General features: G+C 39.9%; 1 protein-coding gene across 1 annotated transcript in view; it reads right to left on the bottom strand.

Annotated features, from left to right (window-relative positions):
* LOC124775011 (ATP-dependent 6-phosphofructokinase-like) overlaps positions 1 to 25,173 on the bottom strand; it is a 433,031-nt gene that overhangs the window by 202,293 nt on the left and 205,565 nt on the right. Inside the window, exon 8 of the mRNA XM_047249771.1 lies at positions 509 to 587. Coding sequence (XP_047105727.1) covers positions 509 to 587 — 79 coding nt within the window. The remainder of the gene's footprint in view (positions 1 to 508; positions 588 to 25,173) is intronic.

The raw sequence follows: 25,173 nt of genomic DNA, 5'->3' as shown, positions 1-25,173 counted from the left end.
CAACTTGACCAGAAGAAGGGATCGGTTGGTAGGACATGTTCTGAGGCATCAAGGGATCACCAATTTAGTATTGGAGGGCAGCGTGGAGGGTAAAAATCGTAGGGGGAGACTAAGAGATGAATACACTAAGCAGATTCAGAAGGATGTAGGTTGCAGTAGGTACTGGGAGATGAAGAAGCTTGCACAGGATAGAATAGCATGGAGAGCTGCATCAAACCAGTCTCAGGACTGAAGACCACAACAACAACAACACTCCCTGGAAGAACAATGGACTAATTATATACTCAAAATCAGATCCTCCTGAAAATTCAGTGAGGAAAATAATGCACTTATTTTCCAACAAAGTCCCTTTTTAAATTAGTACAATTATTCATAACGCATGGGATACTCTCCCTCAGTCCTGGTCTTTATGGACTTGGCTTTTTTATTTTATGTATGCTCTGGAAAATGTTGACAGCTTTTACATACATCAATACACAAATTAAAGAGTAAGTGATAAACAAAATACCTCTGCCAAATGTCCAACTGATGCTGGTGGTTTCAATCTGGTAAGTTTCTTGTACATATCTAAGTTTCGAGCAAAGTTCCTGCAAAATAATATGATACTTTTATAAACATAAAACATAAATATTCAAATAAATAAATCTGAATTGCATAAGAAAACTGTATATAAAAATGAGAAATTATTATTTAGCAGCAGTAGATTGACAGATAAATATAATAACTATACAATACACTTTCTTTCAGATCTACAAACTGCTTGTCTAGAAGGAACAGAAGAAATGATGAAACAAGCATTTGCAATGTTTGACAGAAAAGTCAGCAAGGAGTTCAGTTAATGCTACACATACCAGGGGAGTTGGAGCAGTCGTCCAAGTTTGGGTGGCAAAGAGAAATATTCAACTTATATCATCAGTAAAAGAAAGCAATTGTTAACAACTGCAGTTCAGTTACATTATCTATATGGCTAAAAATTAGTCATTGTAGTAGTGATAGTAATTCAGTAGGTAGGTGTTCCGAGCTGATTTATGTTTGAAGGGAATGAATACAAGAACGAGAGGAACAGCATTCATTCATACACAGATACATAATGTTCTATAAATCCCACACTGCAAGAGAAACTTAAGGAAAGTAATGCCAGTTAAGTTACATATTATAATAGAAAAGTGTCTGTTGGAAACTAAATATGTTAACTAAATCAAGATTTTTTTTTTATGTTGAGTGCTGCAGAAACCATATTCCATGCTACTGTATTTGCTATAATATACATTCCTACTTTGCATAATTTTGGCAGTACTATCCTGATCCAAAAAAATATTTCACCCCAAATTTCAGTGTATATCAACATGGATAAATTACAAAACTTATGAGTTTTATGCATAATTTTTTGTAGTAAATCGGCATTTGTGAAGTGTTAGATTTAATTTGTTCCTTTCAATGTGAGAGTATATTTTCAGCATTTATCATAAATTTCCACTATACTCTGGCTTTTTAGTTGAGATTTTGGTGGAGGCTGTTAGAGGGAAAAAAAGAAATATTCTTTGTAGTATCATGGAATCAATGTAAATCTCTTTGTTGCTTCAGTTCTTAAAGGTGACTTGTCACATTTGTACTGTAACAGATCCAGAAATTAAAATAGAATCAGCAAGCTTAATTATATTAAAGGAAAATGCAGGTGAGAAAACTAATAAATTATGAGACAGATATTTTGGCCAGTACTTTGCTTCAAAAGATGAAATGTGCAGTACTGGCAGTAAGACACAAATGAGAGAAAACGTGATAACTTTTAACTTTCAGTGTTAATAGTTCTTTCCTCGGAAAAGAAAAGAGGGATAAGTTGAGGAAGGTTAAAAGGGAAGCGCATATCACTCATACCCTAGTATGAGAAAAACTCACCTGTAATGAGGATGAGTGAAAGTTAGTCAGTGAGATACTCCTCACCTGTTGAAAGACCTGTTATGTTCCAAATCAATAGAAATCACACACAAAATGGTTGTGGTCTACTAATCATTCATAGTTTGAATTTAAGGCAAATAATGGTAGCCCTTAAGAAGATTATGGTAAGTAATAAGAAATATCACCTTGTGCACTCAATGTGTATGCCTGAAGGCCTCATTCAACATGTTGAAGACACTGTTCAGGCATCCATTGTGAGAACAAGGCTGCAAAGCACAAAGGAATGAACTATGTGTGTTGTCTGGGATCTGGAACTGCAGAGTACTCATGTATTTTTAGGTGTAGAATATTCAATTCACAATGGAGATGGATAAGAATGGCTGCCTTCCCTGCCTTGATGTGTTGCTCAGGAGGAAGGCTGATGGTACATAGGGTTAGCCCATTTATTGGAAGCCAACTCACATTGATTTGTGTCTACAGGCTGATAATTGCCACCTTCCAGCTCAGCCTGATTAGGTACTTTATACCTTGGTTCACAGGGCACACATCATTTCAGGTCTCCAAAGTCTCTTAACTGAATTAGCCCATCTTGAAGCCATCTCTTATAAGAATGGTTATAGAGAAAAAATGATCAAATGTGTGTTGTGCTACTGACCAACCATGAACTGGGTGAGTGATGATTATAATGAGGTGACAACAATGTCTATTATCTTCCTAACACAGGAAGCATTTCTGACAGGATTGGTTGTATTCTGTGGAAATATGATGTGGAATGTGTTTTTTCATTGGCATTTAAGATTAGAGCTCTTATAGGGTTTATACAGGATGATCCTGGTTTGTTTAAGGTGGTGTCTATTGAATTCCTTACAGTTGTAGCATGCCATATTTTATTTTGTAGCACTAGTGCATGAATGTGTGTGTGTGTGTGTGTGTGTGTGTGTGTGTGTCCTTCCACATATGCTCTTCACAGTGAGTTTTAAAATTTACTTGCACAACAGATTCACATTGTGTCTGTGCCTTGAAAATGACAAGAGTATGCACCTATCGAAATATCAGTTGATGTCAAAAGTTCACTTAGCTGCATTCCCATAAGCTATTTGTACTTTTTATATGCCAGGGGAAATTCAGGGTTTTGTAAGTGGCAAGCATGACAAGACATACTGTAAACAGTACTAAATGCCTTGTCTGAAAATCATGTACACATGATAGTTCATCAGCCAATTCATGATGGAAATAGACGGAATATAATGACAGCAAAGTCTGCCTGTCCAGTTGAGTGGTTAGTGTGTTGAAACAGCAAAGACCAAACAAGGCTCAGAGCCCAATGAAATGCATGTCAGACTCTACTCACAATTTATAGCCGTGTTTGCCACTTTTTTAACTATTTTTAAAAATATTGTTGGAGGTATCAGTGATCCAATTACAATCTCTGAAAATAATTATAACAGTCTAGATTGTACGACACATTTATTCAATGGCGACCAGTTTTGATCATTACATGATCGTCTTCAGACCTACAATCATTTTGATGGACAATGGCTGTATATTGAGCAGGAACTGCTGAGGTATTGGCTACAATCATTCAGCAGTTACTGCTCCATACACAGGTCATCGTCGATCAAAATGGCTGTAGGTTTGAAGATGACCATGTGAGGATTGAAACTGGTCACCTTTGAATTAATATGCCAATTATTTTCACTTTTTTAGCCATAGTATACTATACATCTTTTGAACAGAAAAATGTATTTAATAGCTGGAAGAAAGCAAGGGTTTCACTTTTTGACATGAAGTGTAGCAGAAGTGATCCACAAAGCTGCAGTTCAGTATCAGTGACATACACCTGTTGTTTACTCTTGAAATGTATTCTGCATTCAAATATAATGAGGAATATCAAACAGAACCACCTCCTCCATCCAAAAATCAACTTGAGTTTCAAAAACATCAGGCCTGTAAAGACCAATTTTTGCTTTTCTCACATAAATTGGGAAAGCTCTTTATCAAGACAATCCTGTGGATACTGTATTTCTTGACTCTGAAATGTATTTGACTCAATACCATCTCTATACTTATAATCGAAAGTATGACTGAATAGGGTATCAAATGAAATTTGTGGCAGATTAAGGATATCTTACTAGAGATGAGACATGTATTTTATCTAGAAATTTCAGCATGGAATAACACCAACACAAAAAAGATATGCTGTTACTCACCACATAGAGAAGGTATGGAGGCACAGACAGGTACAACAAAAAGACTGCTAGACTATTAGCCTGAAGACAAAAAAATCCTTCAGAAGCAGAAAACGCATACATACTCACACAAGAATGACTCACACAAACATGGCTGCTCAGGCCTTACTAGCATTGACAGTTGGGGTCAAGTGACCCTGTGTTAGTACTTATGTGAGTTTTCTGTTTCTAAAGGACTTACCTGTCCGAAAGCTAACAGTTAACCAGTCTTTTTTTTCAGTCTATCTGCAACTCAGTGCTTCTTCTATGTAGTGATTAGCAATCTATCCTTTTCAATATGTTATCTTGGGTGGAAAGACACTGACTGATTTCAGGCTTGCCCAGGGCATTGTGTTGAGACAGCTGCTCTTCATGTTGTGTGTTAATGACCTTGCAGACAATATTAATAGTAATTTCAAACTCTTTGATTAGGTACTTATCTATAATTATGGTATGTAGGACCATTGGCTGTACCCCCCAACAATACAGCTGCACTTCTGCAGCAAGAACAACTGTATCTTTGCCAGATCAGTTCTCTGTAGTATGCACTCTATGCTACATGCCTTGTGTATACACTGAAGAATAAAAGTATTCATAGTAAGAGGCGGGAGAACGATTGATTATTTATCATCGTAATTACCATGCCCGCTCCCCACCACCTACAGTGGTGACCCCATTATTTTCTTTTCAACTGTGCCACAAAATACAGAGTTATACTTGCAGCAGCACACCGCCAATAATTGTGGGATACAAACTTCACACTGCAAAGCATATGCCCCATGATAGTGTTTCATCGCCTGGCATCACTACACATGATTTATTTGTGCATGTAATTGATGTTCTCACTGATTCCCAGACGATACAACCAGAGCAACAATGGTTCTTGAATGATCAACAATGTTCCCATTGTTTTAACAACAGCCAAAGAAGGGCATGATTAGCTGTCGCCAAGTGGACAAACATACTAAATTGCAAATCAAGTATGATGTTATCAGTGAAAGTGGTGAGAGAAAGCCTGGGTTTTCACATCTCGTGACCACAGCATATCAATACAGCAAGCCTCGCTGCAACTAAGGCCCACGCACCATGGGAACACAAGGCTGCCACTTTGGATGACCTACACTGACGCGCCGTCCACCATTATTGCGATGGACCAGGACCCATCCACCATGCCACGTTCCTCAGTACCCCGCCACGATGCCATCCTCCATGACGCCAATGCACCAGCTATGACACCCATGTTGTGTCCCCCAGTAATCAGTCACAACACCCACATCACCGACATACATATCATGACTACCACACCGCGACGCCAGCTGCTGCCTCTATCAGTGCCACCAGACAGTGTTCACGAACCTGCACAATTTACTTCATACAATTAGAACGACCTCATATTAGTCGCAGCCCCTCACCACCAGGCAGATTACCACCGACCACACACCAAGTTACATCTGCCGCCACTACAAGTTGATTCTACACAAGTATGGTTCACACTCTGCGAGTGCATGATGGAATCGGCTGGGATCACAGACGACCACAACAACTTTTTGGTGCTTTTGAACCACCTCCACACCAACACCGATCTTATCAGCGACCTCCTACTGCAAGCACCAACCACTGACAGATATGAGACAGTGATGATGCTCATACTACAGCACCTGTCACGTTCACCTGAACAACAACTCCACCTAGCCATCATTCAGATGCCACTGGGCCATGATTCTACATCAGCGCACTGGTGCAGGTTATGCATCCCAATCGACACAAACCTCTTACAAGATCATGCTCTCTGGTCACTATGGCTTCTCAAACTGCCTCAAAAGATACAGACAGCCATGCTAACATGTGAGGACAAACCAATGGAAACCTGGTTATGCCTCGCCAACCTGATGCTTGCTCTCGAACAACATCATGTATTGATAAACACTCACATCAGCTACGGCACCAATGTCAACACCTGTTACATTTACAGCCAGCCTGGGCCAGTGTGGGCACTGTACGCGCCCACGGAGACCACGACCCATCCAAGCAACAGTCGCTGAACTGCTCCCACCTCAGCTGAGCCCTTCCATGCAGCACCCACAGCAGCCTCACAAGACTCCACAGTGGTGAGGCACCAACAGTTAGATGCCACGATGGAGCCAGGCACCATGTTTGTTATGGAATGTAAACAAGCCACATTCATGCCTGGCTTTCAACCCATATCTAACCGTCATAACGACTCACCTAGCAAGGACACTGTGCCTACTTGGCCACATGCCCCTGCTGGTTCCACACAAGCTTCAGTGCTGAGATGCGCCCTCTGCATCAGGCCACTCTCCTGCTCCAAGCTGCCTCGCTACACACCAGGACAACACTCGTCATATCCCGTGACTACATTCTAATGGTATGCGGCTCTTCTTCCACAACAACCATCTTAGAGCGTACTTCCTAGTCGGCACGAGTGCCAATGGTAGCACACTGCCACCTCAGCTGGTGCCCAGAAAACATACACCATCCCCTATACAAGTGCCATGAACAATACAGTGATTCCCATGATAGGCACAGCCGGTTATCACAGTTCGACTGGACAACCACACTCTTCACCCATGGAGGTTTTTCTTGGCCAACACCATAGGGCCAGAGTCAGACACAGATTTTTTGAGGCATTATAACCTTCTGCCAGACCTGGGTACGGCCTTACTACTACATCATGACAGCCACAGGCCAATCAGCGGAGTAAACAGTGACCACCTACCAATGGATGAGACTCCGCTGCCTCTTCTCTTACCTCTGAAACAGTACTGGACCTCATGTTTAAGTGCCAGGCATTGTTCGAGGAGCTCAAACCCAAGACTACTGCGTACACTGACCTCTGCCAGACCAATGCCAGCTCATGAGCAGCTAACGAATACCCCTGCAACTGCTGCTCTGAGCTCATGGCACAACTGCACATCACACAGCAACAGCTGTCGTTGCAACAGCAACAATGAGAGCCATCCTCCCGAGACACCGCCAGGCCTTCAGAACCACAGGTCAGTCGAGTGTCTCTTACTTTGTGATGATGCTCCCATGAGCAGGCTGCGCAAAAACAGTAATGCTCTCATGAGTAAGTCGCGTGCAAACAGTGATATAACCTTCGCGAGTGGATCATGTGCCTCATGTGCTACTCCTCATTAGCTCTGTAAAAAGATTAACACTGTATACAAAGATACTCCACACAGAAGTAATACTACCCTGGTCCACTGGCCCATACCGACCACACCGCCTTACCCTTCACAATCTAAAGGTGGCCAAGGTCGTGATAGATGAACTGTTACGCAAGGGTACCATCAGGCCATCAGACAGTGTGTGGGCCTTACCAATTACTATGAGAATGAAAAAAGATAAAACATGGCACCTGTGTGGGGAGTACAGACATTTGAATGCATGCATCATAACTGATAGTTAAACCATGCCCAATATTCAGGACTTCTCCCAGTAACTGCCTGGTGCAACCATCTTTAGCATGATTGACTGCAAAAGAGCTTATTCACGGATCCCAATGATCATGGATGACATCCCAAAGATGGCAATAATTACACAGTTTGTCCAATTTTAATTCCTCTTTATGCCCTTTGGACTAAAGAACGCAGACCAGACTTGGCAAGAGTTCATTTATGGCCTTTTTTTTTTTTTTTTTTTTTTTTTTTTTTTTTTTTTTTTTTTTTTTTTTTTTTTTTTTTTTTACGATGCCCTTTTGCTTAGTTACTTGGATTATGTAATTATCTTCTCACAATAAGCTCAAGATCATGAGAAACACCTCCAAATGGTATTCGACAAATTAGCACAACATGGTGTTGTGGTCAATGAGGACAAATGGCAATTCCGACAAAAATGTGTTACATTCATAGGCCATCATGTCAACGCTTCTGGCGTCCGTCCCACCCCAGAAAAGATAGACCAAAGCTGTAACCTACTACCCCCTAAAGGATTATCAAGAGTTGTGCCATTTTTATGGGTAATTAATTTTTACTGTCAACACGTCCCCCATGCCACGGAAACAATTCTGCCGCTCACTGAGTCACTACGTCGCAAGAACACATCAGGCAAACGTAAGCTCACTTGGACTGCAGATATGCAAGCAGCTTTCATGAACATCAAATCCAAGCTCACTCAGAGCGCCAACCTGGCACTCCCATTGCCAGAAGCACATATAGCTACAACGGCCGATGCCAGCGACCAAGCGATTGGGGTGGTGCTCAATAGGAAATCCCCAGTGCAACCCAACCCCTACAGTTTTTCTCGCAGAAACTTACCAACTCCCAGAAAATGTGGTCAACCTTTGACTGTGAGCTTTTGGCAAAATACGAGGTGGTTTGGTATTTCCAAGATGACATGAGGGGCTAGCCGTTTACTATCTACACAGACCACCGTCCCCTGGCTGATGCTATTAAAAACCCACCAGCCAATACCTCCCCTTGGCAATTCTGTCACCTACAGTTAATTTCACAATATACTATGGACGTCTGTTATGTAAGGGGGACAGAAAACATGGTGGCTGACTACCTCTCATGACTCGCTGCCACATCGGCACACCTTCACTTCGACCAACTAGCAGAGGCACAAACAACTGACACTGGCCTTCAAAATCTGCTATCTGGACACACAAGGGCCTCCAGCTCAAGCAGTGCACCATTGCAGGCACAAAAAAACTAGTTTGGTGTGACGTATCCTGTGGTAGGCAAAGACAATCGTCCCACAGAACTTCAGGAAGATAGTTTTCGACCTCATCCACAGCTTGTCTTATGCTGGAGTACGTCCAACACTGAAACTCATAACAGAATGTTTCATTTGGACTAACATTAAATGGGACTGGGCTGCATGGATGAGAGCCTGTATCCAGTGCCAATGGACCAAGACAGCATTGACATCCAATTGCCCTTTGGGAAATTCCCCATCCCGAAGGGTGGTTTCCAACATGTCCACATGTCCACGTAGACCTGATGGGGCCAATCCCAGATCCATATGGATACAAGTACATCCTGTCAGCCATTGACAGAACAACTCAATGGGTGGAGGCCACATCTCTGACTGATATCTTGGTCGACACCGTTGCCCGAGCTTTCGTCACACTATGGATTGCACCCTTCAGCTTCCCAAAGACCCTGACAACAGACCAGGGCTGGCAGTTCAAGTTGGCCTTGTTCTCCAAGCTTTGCTGTCTCTGTGTGTGCCACTGGTTCCACACGACATCTTACCATCCTCAAGCCAACAGACTGCACCCTCAAGACACTACTCGTATGCCATGACCAGAAGTAGACAGAGGCCCTCCCCTGGGTGCTGCTGGGCATACAAGCTGCCTAAAAAGAAGATCTGGATGCCTCACTGGCAGAGGCACTCTACGGGGAACCGATCACACTCCCAGGAGAGTTCATGTCACAAACTACTGACCCCATGGACATCAACCTGCCAGTCCTAGGGAAACGTGTCAGGAACCACATGCCATGTCTGCATCCCATCACCATCATATCATGCCAAACCAACCATCTTTGTGCACAAGGACATCCAATAGCGTACACATGTCATGCTCTGGACTGACGCCATCAAACCTGCCCTCCAGTCTGCATACAGTGGCCTGTTCAAGGTGTTGAAATGAAGGCCAAACACTTTTGATATCTTGCAAGCTGGAAAAATCACAACAGTGTCACTGAACTGGCTAAAACTGGCGTGGACTTCAGCGGACACACCCTGTGTTTATTCTCCACCAACCCCAGCTCCAGGCCCCTTCAAGCCAGCTTACAGTTAGCCTAGCCCTGTGAGACTACCTGCAAGAAGACATTTCTGTAACACTGCAGGACTCACTATTTGAGGTTAGGGACAAATCTGATAATAGACAGACTGGATACAGCACAGTCTTGAGGTCATTAGCATGCTCCACACCCCTTTCACCTACTATCGACACAGCAGATCTGAAATCCAGTCTTTCTTCGGACAGCTACCTGCTCGTGTTGGCCCTGGAGCAGTTCGTAACGATGATTGACACCCCGAACACCACTGCTGGCGAACTGACAGCCTTACTGGACAACACAACATCCAGCCACCAACACTTCAATGCCCCATTGGCACCGCCACCAATGTCAAGGGTCGTCATCTGGGCACCTGGCAGACTATGATATGTCAGTCCTCACCATCGCCAGCAGGACAATGCATCATGACATACACCAGTCACTGTGCTCTGCACTTGTGGTGAGAGGCTCTGTGGGGACGTAGAACCACTGGCTCTAACCCCACCCCTCAATAATATCACTGCCCTACCGCAGCATCAGTTCTCTGTAGTATGCAGTTCTCTGTAGTATGCACTCTATGCTATACGCATTATGTATACGCTGTGAGAATAAAAGTATTCATCGCAAGTGACGGGAGTGAGAGTGATTATTTATCATTGTAATTACCATGCCTGCTCCCCACTACCTACAAGTACTGCTTGAAAAATGCTACACAAATATTCAGTCAGAACTTGATAAAATGTCAGAGTGGTGCTTTAAATGTTTACAAATGTAAAATTGTTCACAAAAAAACAGCATCTGATGCCTGAAGCATCATTTAGTTACAATTAGAATCAGTCAAATCATACAAAAACCAATCACAAAGGTTCAGTAATAGTTAAAGAAGTGGCAGACATCAGTTTTCAGTGGTAGCTTACTATGAAAAAAACAGTCTCTCTACAATGGATATCACTTACAGAGCACTCATGTGACCTATCACACAACGTGTGAGCTTCAAACTGAAAAGCACCAATAGCATAACAAATGGAAAGGGTGATTATAATTAAAGTCAAACTTTCAAAATGCTGTAGAAATAACACCACTGGTCAGAATGATGTCAAATTGCAATGGAATATTATCAGAGAAAGGGGAAAATGTACGGCAGAAGAAAAAAAATAGTGTGAAAATTGATCAACAGATGGCGCTTGCATGTGTCAGAATACGTAAATGAAAACACCTGTCAACAAACCGGATACATGGCTTTTCCTCCTTCCATGGCTGCAACGTTCAACAGGACTGTCTCAATGCAGGATCGCACTGGGCTTGTAAAGCTGTATTACAAGAATGATGACTATGCATATGTCACTCTTCAGAAGTTATGACACTGAAAGGTCTGAAAAAAGGCATTGGTCCAATGACTGCCATGGGTCTGGAGAAAATGATTCGAAAATTTGAAAAGACGGGTTCTTTTGGTGTGCAACCTGGTAGAGGGAGGAAACGAACTGATTCAACATCAGTGGAAGCAGTGGCCACAGCAGTGCAGGAGGAGACAAATGAAGCTGTAAACATTGGAACTGTCTGGACATTGGACATACCCATGAGCATGGTACATAAAATCTTACGAAAACATCCTTCTTTGCTATCCATTTAGAATTACCCATGTGCATGAGTAGCTTCCTGTTGACCTGCCAGCAAGGGAGACCTTTGCTTTAGAATTTCTTGCTTGCATGGAAGTGGAAAATGATCGACTGTGGACAGATGAAGTCCACTTCCATTTGACAGGATATGTCAATACACAGAATTGTCAAATATGGGCAATGGAAAATCCACACGCAAATCAACCAGTACCACTTCATCCTGAAAAGGTCACTGCGTGGTGCAGGTTTACAGCATGATTTACCATAGGGCCATATCTTTTTGAAGAGACAGGTGCTTCCAGTTCTGTTACCTGTTCCAACACTGGTAAGCGCTATGAGTGTCTTTTGCACAACCACGTCAATCCAGCTCACCTACAGCGTGGGTGTGTGGATGGCATCATTTTTATGCAAAATGGCGCACCTCCACACATTGCAAATACAGTTAAGCAGCTGCTGAAGTGCCATTTCGGAAATGCTAGAATTATCAGCTGCCATTTAGCTATGGCCTGGCCATCCTGATCAGCTGATCTAAAAAAAATGGTTCAAATGGCTCTGAGCACTATGGGACTTAACAGCTGTGGTCATCAGTCCCCTAGAACTTAGAACTACTTAAACCTAACTAACCTAAGGACATTACACACATCCATGCCCGAGGCAGGATTCGAACCTGCTACCGTAGCAGTTGCGCGGTTCCGGACTACGCGCCTAGAACCGCGAGACCACTGTGGCCGGCATCAGCTGATCTAACTCCAAGTAACTTCTGGCTGTGAGGCTATCTGAAAGATGTTGTGTTCAGTGTTCAATTGCAAACTTAGCTGTATTGAAGGCATGTATTGTACAAAAACATTCTGAATGAGACCCCGGAAACACTTCGGTCAGTTGTGTAACATGCTGTTTATCGATTTCAATTTGTTACAGAAATTGGTCAACAGCATATTGAACATGTTTTGCGCCAGTCACATGGAAGTTAATAATGTGATTTGATTTTGATTGACGCTTTTTATGTGGTTTTTGGCCTCAGGACAATTAAAAACCAATGTGATTGGTGCTTTTTATGAGTTTTTGGCCCCAGGTACAATTAAAAACCAATGTGATCAATGATTTTTATGCAGTTTTTGGCCTCAGGACAATTAAAAAGCAATTTTTCCCATCCAATGTGATATGAACTTCCTATGGCAGATGGGCTTATGTAACTAACAGTATCACACCTGTACACCCACTCACTGAATAGTATAGTTTGTTTAACGTCCAATGTACACCTTGGGCATTGTTGTATGATTCATTTGTCATTTATAGTCGACCACTATTAAATTATGATGCTTACAGTGCACCATCTAGTGCTACATTTTGTAACTATTTATTTTTCTTCTGCCACACATTTTCCCCCTTCTTCGATAATATGCTGTTGCAATTTGATGTCATTCTGATCAGTGGTGTCATTTCCAAAGTGGTTTGAAAGTTTAACTTCAACTATAATCAATCTGTATATAAAGAAGGGCAGCACAAACAGTCACTGGTTTGTTTGGTCCAACCAAGAGCTTCAAGATGTCGCTGGGGGAAAAAAAAAAAACCTGAAGTTACTGATGCTTCTAGGACAGAAAAATCTAGCCTGTGAAACCCCACTTACAAAGTTTCAAGCACCACTTTAAATGAGGAATCGATCAATACAATACACCCCAACATATATAATTACCATAAGGATTGTGAAGACAAGATTCAAGACTAGACTAATTACAGAATTCACAGAGGTAGTTACAAAACCATCCTGTGAAATCCTTGCAGAAGTAATGAAGGTTATTTTATTTATTTATCTTATTATCCATCTTTGGGCATTAAAAAATGTGATTGATGTCGTCATTTGTGTACATATACAGTTTACATAACTAACAGAAATGGTGTAATACATTGTAGATCATTATTGTCTTAATAAGATACAAAAATTTGTCCTTGATGCTGCACAAGGTATTTGCATTATATTTACACATATAAGTTTAATCTAAGTGAAACTATATTAGTACCGGTACTTAAGATCATCTTTAGTGCACATTATAAACTCTTCTATCATATAAAAAGCTTTTTGTCTAAGCCATTTCTTTGTGACACTTTCAAACTCATTCGGTGACACATTATGTGCCTCTATTGGCAACATGTTAAATAGTTTTACTCCCATGAACATGTAACTATCATGAGTTTACTTTAGTCTAGCAACTGGGATGTCAATTTGCTGTTTTATACGTGTGTCATGGTGATGGATAGATTGTCGAAGTTTGTGACTGTGTTGGTTTCCTTTTGTGTGTATCAGACAACTTAGTATATAGAGGGCTGCAACTGTTACTATTTTTAGATTTTTGAAATATAGTCTACAAGACTCGTTATTTCTGACTCCATGGGTGCATCTGACTGCCTTCTTTTGCCAAATGAAAACGTGTTTTGCTCTGGTTGAGTTTCCCCATAACAGAGTGGCAGTTAAATGGGTGTGGAAAAAGGCATAGTATGCATTGAGTAATAACTTATCACTAACACATGACCTTAGTATACCTAACAAATATGTCACACGTGCCAACTTAGTACAAATATAATCGGTATGACTCTTCCACATTAATTTTGAGTCAAGATAGATCCCAAGTAGTTTAGCTGAGACACAATCAATCTTATCACTCTTAACACACAAGCTAAAGAGAATATTTACAGTTTTATCATGATTTATATGCAAGTCATTGAGTTGAAACCACTTGATGGCTGCTCTGTGATGAGACTCACTTTCCTCGTTTAATTTTCCTAAATCTTTCCCTGCTGTAACAAAAGTTGTATCATCTGCATAGAGTGTGGATTTACATAACATGGTGCTGAGCAAGTCATTTACATATATTATAAAAAGTATAGGTCCAAACACAGAGCCTTGTGATACACCCTGCATGATATCCAAGACATTTGACCTCATATTGTTAAAATGAACAGAGTGGATGTGCTGTTACATCTGCTATTTTTTAATTACAAAATTGGAGAGACCATAAATGTCTTCTGATTTTGAATAACTTAATTTTGCTATTGCAGTTTTAATATCTGTTACTTTCACTTCTTTCCATTTAAACACAGGAACCATATCCTCAAAATTTTGTAGAAATGAATTTCTATTATTTGAGATATGGTTGTTGTCACATTTATGGATATGTTCATTTGCAGCACTGTTATTCATACTGGCAGCATTAATGAAGAAGGTGTTGAAATCATCCGGTGTGATAAAAGCATCACATGATTTTTTTTTTTTTTTTAACATCTTTATTTCTACCCAGATGAGTCTTGATAACAGTTCAGGCTGCGTTGCATTTATTTTGGGACTTATTAATATAATCATCATTTGCCTTGCACTTGCTTAACCTAATTTCTGTCTTGTATTTGTTCCTCAAACTTATGCAGTTTGCTTTTTCGGCTTCACTATTTTTTGATTTGTCATAGGAAATCATTAACAGAGTTCTGAGCCTTTCTAGGTCAGGTGTGAACCAGTTATGCACTGATGTGAGACCATGTTTCCTCATAGTTCCCTTATTTTTTCTCATTAGTTTAGGGCAGCAAATTTTAAATGTATCTGACAATGCATTAATGAATAATGTAAACACTTTTTCAATATGATTACTTTCCAGCAGAATGTAATTCCAATTTGTCATCTTTATTTGTGTTCTGTAGTTATCAGTGTTCTCTTCATTCAAAAGCCTAATGTACTTAATTTTATTGGAGACATATGCTGGTTCTTTTGTTATCAATTTTAACCAAATACCTTTATGGTCTGATAAAAAATGAGTATTGAATAGCCCTAGTTCATACTGATTTGTCTCAACATTTGTGATTACATGATCATGGCAGGCAGACTGTCTTGTTGGGTTTTCATTAATGCAGTGCAGGTCATGTGATCTTAGCATATTCAGAAGATTAAGTTGTTTAGGTGTGTTCTGCCTTATATCAATATTTATGTCACCAAAAATTAAAATCCTATATTTAGGCCACTTATCGTGATGTAGTACCAGTTTCTGTAAGGTCTGTGCAAATATTTCAACATCATTATCAGGTGTGCGGTATACAGACACTGTTATAAGTTTTAACATGGGCAGTAACATTGCTGCTATTTCCAGTACATTTTCTATACAGTAATCATTAACACTAAGGGCACTGTAATCCAAGTCTATACCACTATTAACATATATAGGGGCTCCCCCATAGTTGTGTGTTGGTCTACAATAACCTGTTACTAAATCAAAGCCTGGGGGTACATATAACTGCAGTTGGTCTTCACTTAACCAGTGTTCATTGACACATAATATAATATTCTTGTTCACTCCTAACAAAAAACTCAGGTCATCAGTTTTGTTTCTTAATGACCTGATATTTATATGTACAAATAATAATGAGTATAGTATTAGATATACAAGGCTTCACACATTATCTTCTTTATGTAGTCATATTGCATATGCATAGTGCAGGTGAATCATTAGAAACTAAACATCTAAAAATAACATAATAATTGTGTAAATGTAGTAAAGTAACTAAATCAAACAATGGAAAATCCACAATGGAATAACAAGACTATTATGAAAAAGACAAATTGCTAAGTGTCATACAGAGGACACCCTGAATTGCAGACAGACATGACATTTAAACTTTCAGCCAAAAAGGCCTTCTTCTAAAGTAGAAAAGACACACACTCACATTCACAACTCACACACACACATGACCACTGTCTCTGGTCTCCGAGGCTGGCCAAAAGCTTAAATGTATAGCAGACTTTCTGTTGTGCCTGTCTGCAACTCCACATGCAAATCAATGTCTCCTCTATGAGGTGGATAGCAATCTATCCTTTTCATAATATTATTAGTAAAATGATTAAAAAGACTAGAAAAAGATCATAAAAAAGGAACTGAATGACATCTTAAAAACATTATGGTCTGAACACTACAAAGACAAGAAGAATAACAAAGCCACACAGATAATGTATGGGGTTCCACTGGGATCAGTGGTTATTAAGTGGGCGAAGTACTGTGCGCGTGTGTGTAACTCCTTCAAGTCCAGCTACCAAGCAAGATGGTGCAGTTGTTAACACATGCAACTCACATTAGGAGGACAACAGATTTAGATTTACTGTATTTCCTTAAGTTGCTAAAGGCAAATGCCACAGATGTTTGCTTTGAAAGGGCACGACCAATTTCCTTCCCCATTATTGACACAATGCAAGCTTGTGCTCTGTCTCTAATGACCTCAATGTAGACAAGACGTTAAACCAATCTTCCTTTCGACTCCAGCTTGATAACAAATTAGGATAATGTCCTTAAAACAGGGATAAACTAATCGAGAAATTCAGTTCAAAGTATTTGGCTGTTTATTATTGGCTTATTTCAATATTTTCACTCACTGTTGTGTTATGGGATTGCTTTCTGAAGCAATCCATCCGAAATAAATAGTACTTTTATTGAGCTAACGAGTAGCAGCTAATGGGAAAGTTGTGTGAGAACTGTGGTCACAAATCTTGCAGGCATCTCTTGAGGGATCTTGGAGGTCTAGTGCTCACTTCCCTCTAGAATCAGTTTCGGCTGAACTGTGATTTTCCACAAAACAGAAGACACAAAAATGATTTTCTTATGGAATTTTGCCTAATAGATTAGATTCAGTTTTTGTTCCATTGAGCCAAAAATGAAATGATTCTCATGGATGCGGAACATGCCAGAAAGTAAACATAAACAACATAAAACATTTAAATATAATGCTCACTACCCTGATCATTTGTCAGGAGATTGTCAAAATAGATGAATACATTACAGTAAACTGGGACTGCTAATATTTACAGAATTAATACACTATCAGAATGAAATGTAGTTATGGACTTTTAATATATTTATCAAACACAAAATATCTAATCTTGACTGTTGTAACAAAATGCTGTCAAACCTGAAACCTAACAGACATTTTACTTAAGCTGTTCTAACAGCCCCTGTTAAGATATTCATCTATTGAGTAGAAGGAGGTGCCTATCAAAAAGTCTTTCGAACTTTGTTTAAACTATCATTTATCTGAAACCAGGTTTTAAAGGTTGTTGGCAATTTATCAAAAATGTGTGTGCCTGAATACTGGACATTTTGGGTCTTTATGTAGATTCTTATTCTAGTAGTGACACTATGTATTGAGCTATTAGTTGGAAATATGGATATATTACTTGCAAAATATTTCATTAAGAAATAAATATACTGAGAAGCAGTGATTAGAATACAAAATTCCTTGAACAGCTTTCTTCATGATTTTCTTAAATTCACACCACTAGTTATTCTTATTACATGCTTTTGCTCGGTTTGACAAGTTACCCCAGAATATGATCCCGTATGTTATAATAGAATGAAAGTAAGCAAAGTATGTAAGTTTTTTTCAATATTTATATCTCCTACATGTGGCATCATTCTGACTGCAAATACAGACTTGTCTAGGCACTTCAGCAGTTCTGTGGTATGCCCTTCCCATCTGAATTTATTGTCAGGTTGTAAACCCAGAAGTTTAACACTTATCAACCTCTTCTATCTGCATGTCTTCATGTGTTATACACTTGTTGGAGGGAAATATCTTACCGGTTATGAATTGTGTATAGTGGGTCTTTTCAAAGCTTAATGGCAGTGAATTACCTTTAAACCATTTGTTAATGTCAGTGAGAATTTGATTAGCAGCCATTTATAAATCTGTACTTAACTTGCAACTTACTGCAATGTTTGTATCATCAGGGGGGGGGGGGGGGGGGGGGGGAACCCTTAGCATCAGGCAGTGTAACAGATGAGAGATCGTTAATGTACACAAGAAAAAGCAACACACCCAAGATGGAACCTTGAGGAACACCACATGTAATTAATTCCCAGTCAGACGAAGACTGACTGTTTACTACATGGGTATTTCACAATGGCATAGCAACCTTTGTTTCCTGTTGGCTAGATAAGACTCACACCATTTCACAGCACTGCCAGTGACAATATAATACTCTAATTTACTTAGGAGAATTCTGTGATTTGCAAGGTCAAAGGCTTTTGATATGTCACAGAAAATTCCAGTAGCCTCTAATTTGTTACCTAATGAATTAAGTACATTCTCACTGTATGTGTAAGTAGCTTTCTCTACATCAGAACCCTTAAGAAACCAAAACTGTGACCTGGATAATATATTATTTGCCATCAGACATTTAAAGAGACACTCGAGCACAACCTTTCCAAAATATTTTTGAAAAAGCCAGCAAAAGTGAAATTGGTCAATAGTTTGATGGTATCTCTTTATCCTCCTTGTTGTAAAGAGGCTTGACTTCAGCATATTTTAGCCACTCTGGAAATGTTGTGCTGATAAGAGATTGGTTACACCAATAACTTAAGGTAGAACTCAACATGTACAGAACTCTTTGATTAACTTTGTTGATATGTTATCATAACCTCTAAAATACTTAGATTTTAAGAATTTTATGATGGATGTTACTCCTCTGGGAAACATTAGTGTTATTTCCATATATTTCCATATTACTAAAATTGTAAGGTCTGATCTCAGATACTCTTGTGCACCGTTTACTGAACCTGGTAATCCCAAGCTGTCAGTAACAGAAACAAAGTATTTGTTTAAGAGGTTTACAATGCTACATGTGCTTGTTAACAATGTCTCATTTATTTTTAGAGCTATCTGTTTCTCTTCATTTTTGGCCTTGCCTGTCTTGCCTTGACTATATCTCATACAATTTTTACTTTGTTGCCTGATGTTATCAACTTTTTCTCATAACAAAGCTGCTTTGATTTCTGTATTACTTGCTTCATACATGATGCATTTTTAGGCTTCTGTTTGATTTGAGTTACCTTTAGGGGAAAATGATTTTCAAAAGAGGAAGTAACTTTATTAATGAATGCTTTTTATTTTCCATATGAGTAGGAAGTATTGTAAACATCTGTTCAGTTCATGTCTTTGAGCAGTTTCCTAAAAGTCTCAATTTTTGGCAGATTTATTACTATCCTGTACTCAGATTTAACAGAATTTTATCCTGACAAGTTCCAGCATTTGACACAAGATGCTGCATGTTAATATCAGATAGCTCATTTACTATTGGCTTTGTTATATGACCTTTTTTCCTAGATTTGTCTACAAAGATATTATCAACAGCTGTCTCAGTACATTTACATACCCTAGCTGTAAAGTTCACAATAGGAATTAAACTGAATGAACAGTGTTACTGATTGCAGTAATTGTTCACTGACAGGGCTTTTCAATAACTCCACCAGCAACCACTATTTACTTGTGTTTTACTATGAGATGGGACAACAGAGTTTCCAGATTTTTTATGAAGAGGTTTAAGTTTCCTGAAGGTGTTCTATAAACACTTAGTATTATAAAGGACATTTTATGAAATACTACTTCTGTTGCACAGCCTTCTAAGTGCTGTTGTGAGCAAAATTTATTAATATCAACATTCTTGAAACCAAAACAGTTTCTAACAAATGTGGTAACTCATACTTTCTCCATATTATCTCTACAGAAGTAAGAAACTAACTTGAATCCTGTAACACTTAAAACATCTATACCAGTGGTCACATGATGTTGAGGGAGGCACATTATATGAACCGGTTTGCTCAACTCCAGTTCTTCAACATAAATAAGCAACTCATTAAGCTTACCCCTTAGTCCTCAGAGTTCTGATGCAATAAGGATAACTAATTTTGTGGACTGGCTGAATTACAACCGGACAAACCTAATTTTTCTGTCAATTTTTGAATACCTCCAATTTCAATCAGAAGTTGTCGGCATGAATTGTGTACATTAAAATTTGCTTTCTGGCTGCCTGTTTTATCAATGTGAAAGTCATTTCCAGCCTGTCTCTAAACATCTTATGTTTCTGCCTCCCTACATTTAAAAACATCTGTTCTGTCACTTGTAGCCACTGATACTTTACCACTTGTGATAGTGCCTCCCATAAGTTATTTGCTATTAGCCAACACAGTTTTCCCTTAACTTTCCTGTTGAGGTGAAGACATGCCTACTTTAGTCCCACCTGCTGAAAGAGTAAACAGGAAACACACTGATACAAGGCTCCATACCTGATCCAAGCAGTCATTCCATCTCTAAATTAATTCACCTAACATAAGAGTTTAAATGAGGCTTGTCATGGTGCCTCAGAACAGCTAAAAGCTCAAGATCATTCTGTCTCATTGCTGAAGCTATCTTTACCAGGTCACCCTCAATTGAATAATTAGGGTCACTATCTATGATGTTGCCTACCCCACCCACTATTACCATGGTGTCTTCCTTTGTGAAGTCTTTGCAAAGTGAACCTACATCCTCTATCACCTGACCCAGACTTGCACTGGGTTTAAAAGAACTTGTGTCCTGGTAACCTGATCCTAGTTCATCCTGCAACAGTTGGCCAACACCTCTACCATGAGAGCAACCTAACAACAAAACTTTCTTGTGATTCTTGAAGTTTTCCTGGTGTGCTGAATGTTCAATGAGGTTTCAGGATTGCAGTTGGATCATGTTGACTTCTTGCCATGATACTTCAACTGGCAATCGTCCAACCATCTTCAGGTGAGTGCCCGTCACTGGAGACTGCAGGTTCCCAGCATCGGCTTCATAGCAAAAAATTGGCGTGGAAACACGTGTGCATTGGTGGTCATCACAGGAGCATCCTCTATCTATATCTGTGTCCTATGAAATACTGTTCTACCTGTGGCGTGCAGGCATGTACATAAGGTGAAAACTACAGTTTCACCATCTGTCGGAATACGCGCTCGTGTCACTATAAACAGGTGTCAGATGTCGCCAAATGTATCATTATGAATAAACTGTCTTCTCTAAGAAGAAATTAGACAGATCACTGGGTCGCAAGCCTTGTCCAGTTGAAAACTGCTGTCACAATTTATACAATTTTGTGATTGGCATATCTCCACAGATTCTTTAATTACTGAATCCCAGAAAGTTCTTGCTGGGGCCAAGATTTTCATGGCAGAAAAATCCACAGCGTGTCTTGGGGTAAGACAATGCTCAGCTACGGCCGATTTATGGGCTGCGAAAGGCAAGTGTGGCACTCATGTTCAACGCACCTTTCATGTGCTGTATGTGTCGTCTGACCAATGTAAGCTTTGCCACACTGGCAACGAATTTTGTAGATCCCGGCCTTCCTCAGACCTAGATTGTCTTTTACCAAACCAAGGAGGACACTAATCTTCGCCGGTGGCCAGAAGATTACTTTAACTTGATGTTTCCTTAGGATCCTACGTACTTTAGATGAAAGATTGCCGACATATGAAAGGAATGCCCTGGACTTGAACAGCTCCTTATCTTCTTGAAGTTGTTGGTGGTCACGTTTCTTCCTTCTTAGTGCTGTTCTAATCTGGTGCTGTTCTAATCTGATGTGGAGAGTAACCATTACCTCTGAATACTGACTCTAGATGTTCCAGCTCCTTTGTAAGGCTGTCTCTGTCAGAAACAACATGAGCATGGTGCACCAACATTCCAAGGATGTCGGTAGTTTGTGAAGGGTGATGGAAACAATGTTTGCAGGTAAAGGTCCGTATGTGTGGGCTTACGGTAGATAGAATGCCCTAATCACCAATCCATTTCCTAGTGACCACGACATCCAAAAATGGCAAGTAACCATCCTTCTCTATTTCCATTGTAAACCGAATGTCCTTATGGATTTCATTCAGATGTTGCAAGAAATGTGACAGTTCTTCTTCACCATGGAGCCCCACAGCAAAAGAGTCATCTACATATCGCCAGAAGGCTCTTGTTTTAAGTTCCGCTGAATCAAGTGCCCTTTCCTGAAAGTCTTCCATAAAAAGTTTGCTACTAAAGGTGAGAGAGGACTGCCCAGGGCAATACCATCAGTCTGCTCAAAATATACATTGTTAAATAAAAAGTAGGTTGAGGAAAGGACATGATAGAAAAGTGCTGTTATATCAGCCATGAACTTCTACATCTACATCTACATCTACATTCGTACTCCGCAAGCCACCTGACGGAGAGTGGCGGAGGGTACCTTGAGTACCTCTGTCGGTTCTCCCTTCTATTCCAGTCTCGTGTTGTTCATGGAAAGAAAGATTGTTGATATGCCTCTGTGTGGGCTCTAATCTATCTGATTTTATCCTCATGGTCTCTTCGCGAGGTATACGTAGGAGGGAGCAATATACTACTTGACTCCTCGGTGAAGGTATGTTCTCAAAACTTCAACAAAAGCCCGTACCGAGTTACTGAGCATCTCTCTTGCAGAGTCTTCCACTAGAGTTTATCTGTCATCTCCATAATGCTTTCGCGATTACTAAATGACCCTGTAACGGAGCGCGCTGTTCTCCATTGGATCTTCTCTATCTCTTCTATCAACCCAATCTGGTACGGATCCCACACCCATGAGCAGTATTCAAGCAGTGGGCGAACAAGTGTACTGTAACCTACTTCCTTTGTTTTCAGACTGCATTTCCTTAGGATTCTTCCAATGAGTCTCAGTCTGGCATCTGCTTTACCGACAATTAATTTTATATGGTCATTCCATTTTAAATCACTCCTGATGCCTACTCCCAGATAATTTATAGAATTAACTGCTTCCAGTTGCTGACCTGCTATATTGTAGCTAAATGATAAAGGATCTTTATTTCTATGTATTCGCAGCACATTACACTTGTCTACATTGAGATTCAACTGCCATTCCCTGCACCATGAGTCAATTCGTTGCAGATCCTTCCGCATTTCAGTACAATTTTCCATTGCTACAACCTCTCGATATACTACAGCATCATCCGCAAAAAGCCTCAGTGAACTTTCAAGTTATCCACAAGGTCATTTATACATATTGTGAATAGCAATGGCCTTACGACACTCCCCTGCAGTGCACCTGAAATCACTCTTACTACAGAAGACTTCTCTCCATTGAGAATGACTGCTGTGTTCTGTTTCTAGTAACTCTTCAATCCAATCACACAATTGGTCTGATAGTCCATATGCTCTTATTTTGTTCATTAAACGACTGTGGGGAACTGTATCAAATGCCTTGCGGAAGTCAAGAAACACGGCATCTACATGGGAACCCGTGTATATGGCCCTCTGAGTCTCGTGGACGAATAGTGTGAGCTGGGTTTCACACGATCGTCTTTTTTGAAGCCCATGCTGATTCCTACAGAGTAGATTTCTAGTCTCCAGAAAAGTCATTATACTCGAACATAATATGTGTTCCAAAATTCTACAACTGATTGACGTTAGAGATATAAGTCTATAGTTCTACACATCTGTTCAATGTCCCTTCTTGAAAACAGGAATGACCTGTGCCCTTTTCCAATCTTTTGGAACGCTACACTCTAGACCTACAGTACACCACTGCAAGAAGGGGGGCAAGTTCCTTTGCATACTCTGGGTAAAATCGAACTGGTATCACATCAGGTCCAGTGGCCTTTTCTCTTTTGACTGATTTTAATTGTTTTTCTATCTCTTTGTCATCTATTTTGATATCTACTATTTTGTCATCTGTGTGACAATATAGAGAAGGAACTACAGTGCAGTCTTCCTCTGTGAAACAGCTTAGGAAAAAGATATTTATTATTTCGGCCTTTAGTCTGTCATCCTCTGTTTCAGTACCATTTCGGTCAAAGAGTATCTGGACATTTTGTTTTGATCCACCTACCGCTTTGACAAAAGATCAAAATTTCTTAGGATTTTCTGATTTTCTGCCAAGTCAGCACATAGAACTTTACTTTTGAATTCGTTGAACACTTCTCACATAGCCCTCCTCACACTACATTTCGCTTCACGTAATTTTTGTTTGTCTGCAAGGCTTTGGCTATGTTTATGTTTGCTGTGAAGTACCCATAGCTTCCGTAGCAGTTTTCTAATTTGGTTGTTGAACCAAGGTGGCTCTTTTCCATCTCTTACGATCTTGCTTGACACATACTCATCTAATGTAGATTGTACGATTGTTTTGAACTTTGTTCACTAATCCTCAACACTATCTGTACTTGAGATAAAACTTTTGTGTTGATCCATCAAGTACTCTGGAATCTGCTTTTTGTCACTTTTGCTAAACAGAAAAATCTTCCTACCTTTTTTAATATTTCTATTTACGGCTGAAATCACCGATGCTGTAACCGCTTTATGATTGCTGATTCCTTGTTCTGCATTAACTGTTTCAAATAGTTCGGGTCTGTTTGTCACCAGAAGGTCTAATATGTTATCACCACGAGTCGGTTCTCTGTTTAACTGCTCAAGGTAGTTTTCAGATAATGCACTTTAAAAAATTTCACTGGATTCTTTGTGCCTGCCACCTGTTATAAACGTTTAAGTCTCCCAGTCTATATCTGGTAAATTAAAATCTCCACCCAAAACTATAACATGGTTGGGAAATTTTCCAAATTTTCCTTCAGGTGTTCTGCCACAACAGCTGCTGAGCTAGGGGGACTATAGAGACATCCAACTATCATGTTTGAGCCTGCTTTAACCATGACCTTCACCCAAATTATTTCACATTTCGGATCTCCGTCAATTTCATTCGATACTATTACACTTTTTATCGCTATAAACATGCCGTCTCTGCAGTATACATTCCAATCTGAGTTTAGAATTTCATTACTGTTTACATCTGGTTTCACCCAACTTTCGGTCCCTAGTACTATGTGGGCATTGTAACTCTTTATTAATGAGAGCAGTTCTGGTAAC

The sequence above is a fragment of the Schistocerca piceifrons genome, chromosome 1 (genome assembly GCF_021461385.2).
Source record: "Schistocerca piceifrons isolate TAMUIC-IGC-003096 chromosome 1, iqSchPice1.1, whole genome shotgun sequence".
NCBI lineage: Eukaryota > Metazoa > Arthropoda > Insecta > Orthoptera > Acrididae > Schistocerca > Schistocerca piceifrons.
Note: the sequence above shows the minus strand (reverse complement) of the source record. Positions and strands in the feature narration are given on the sequence as shown.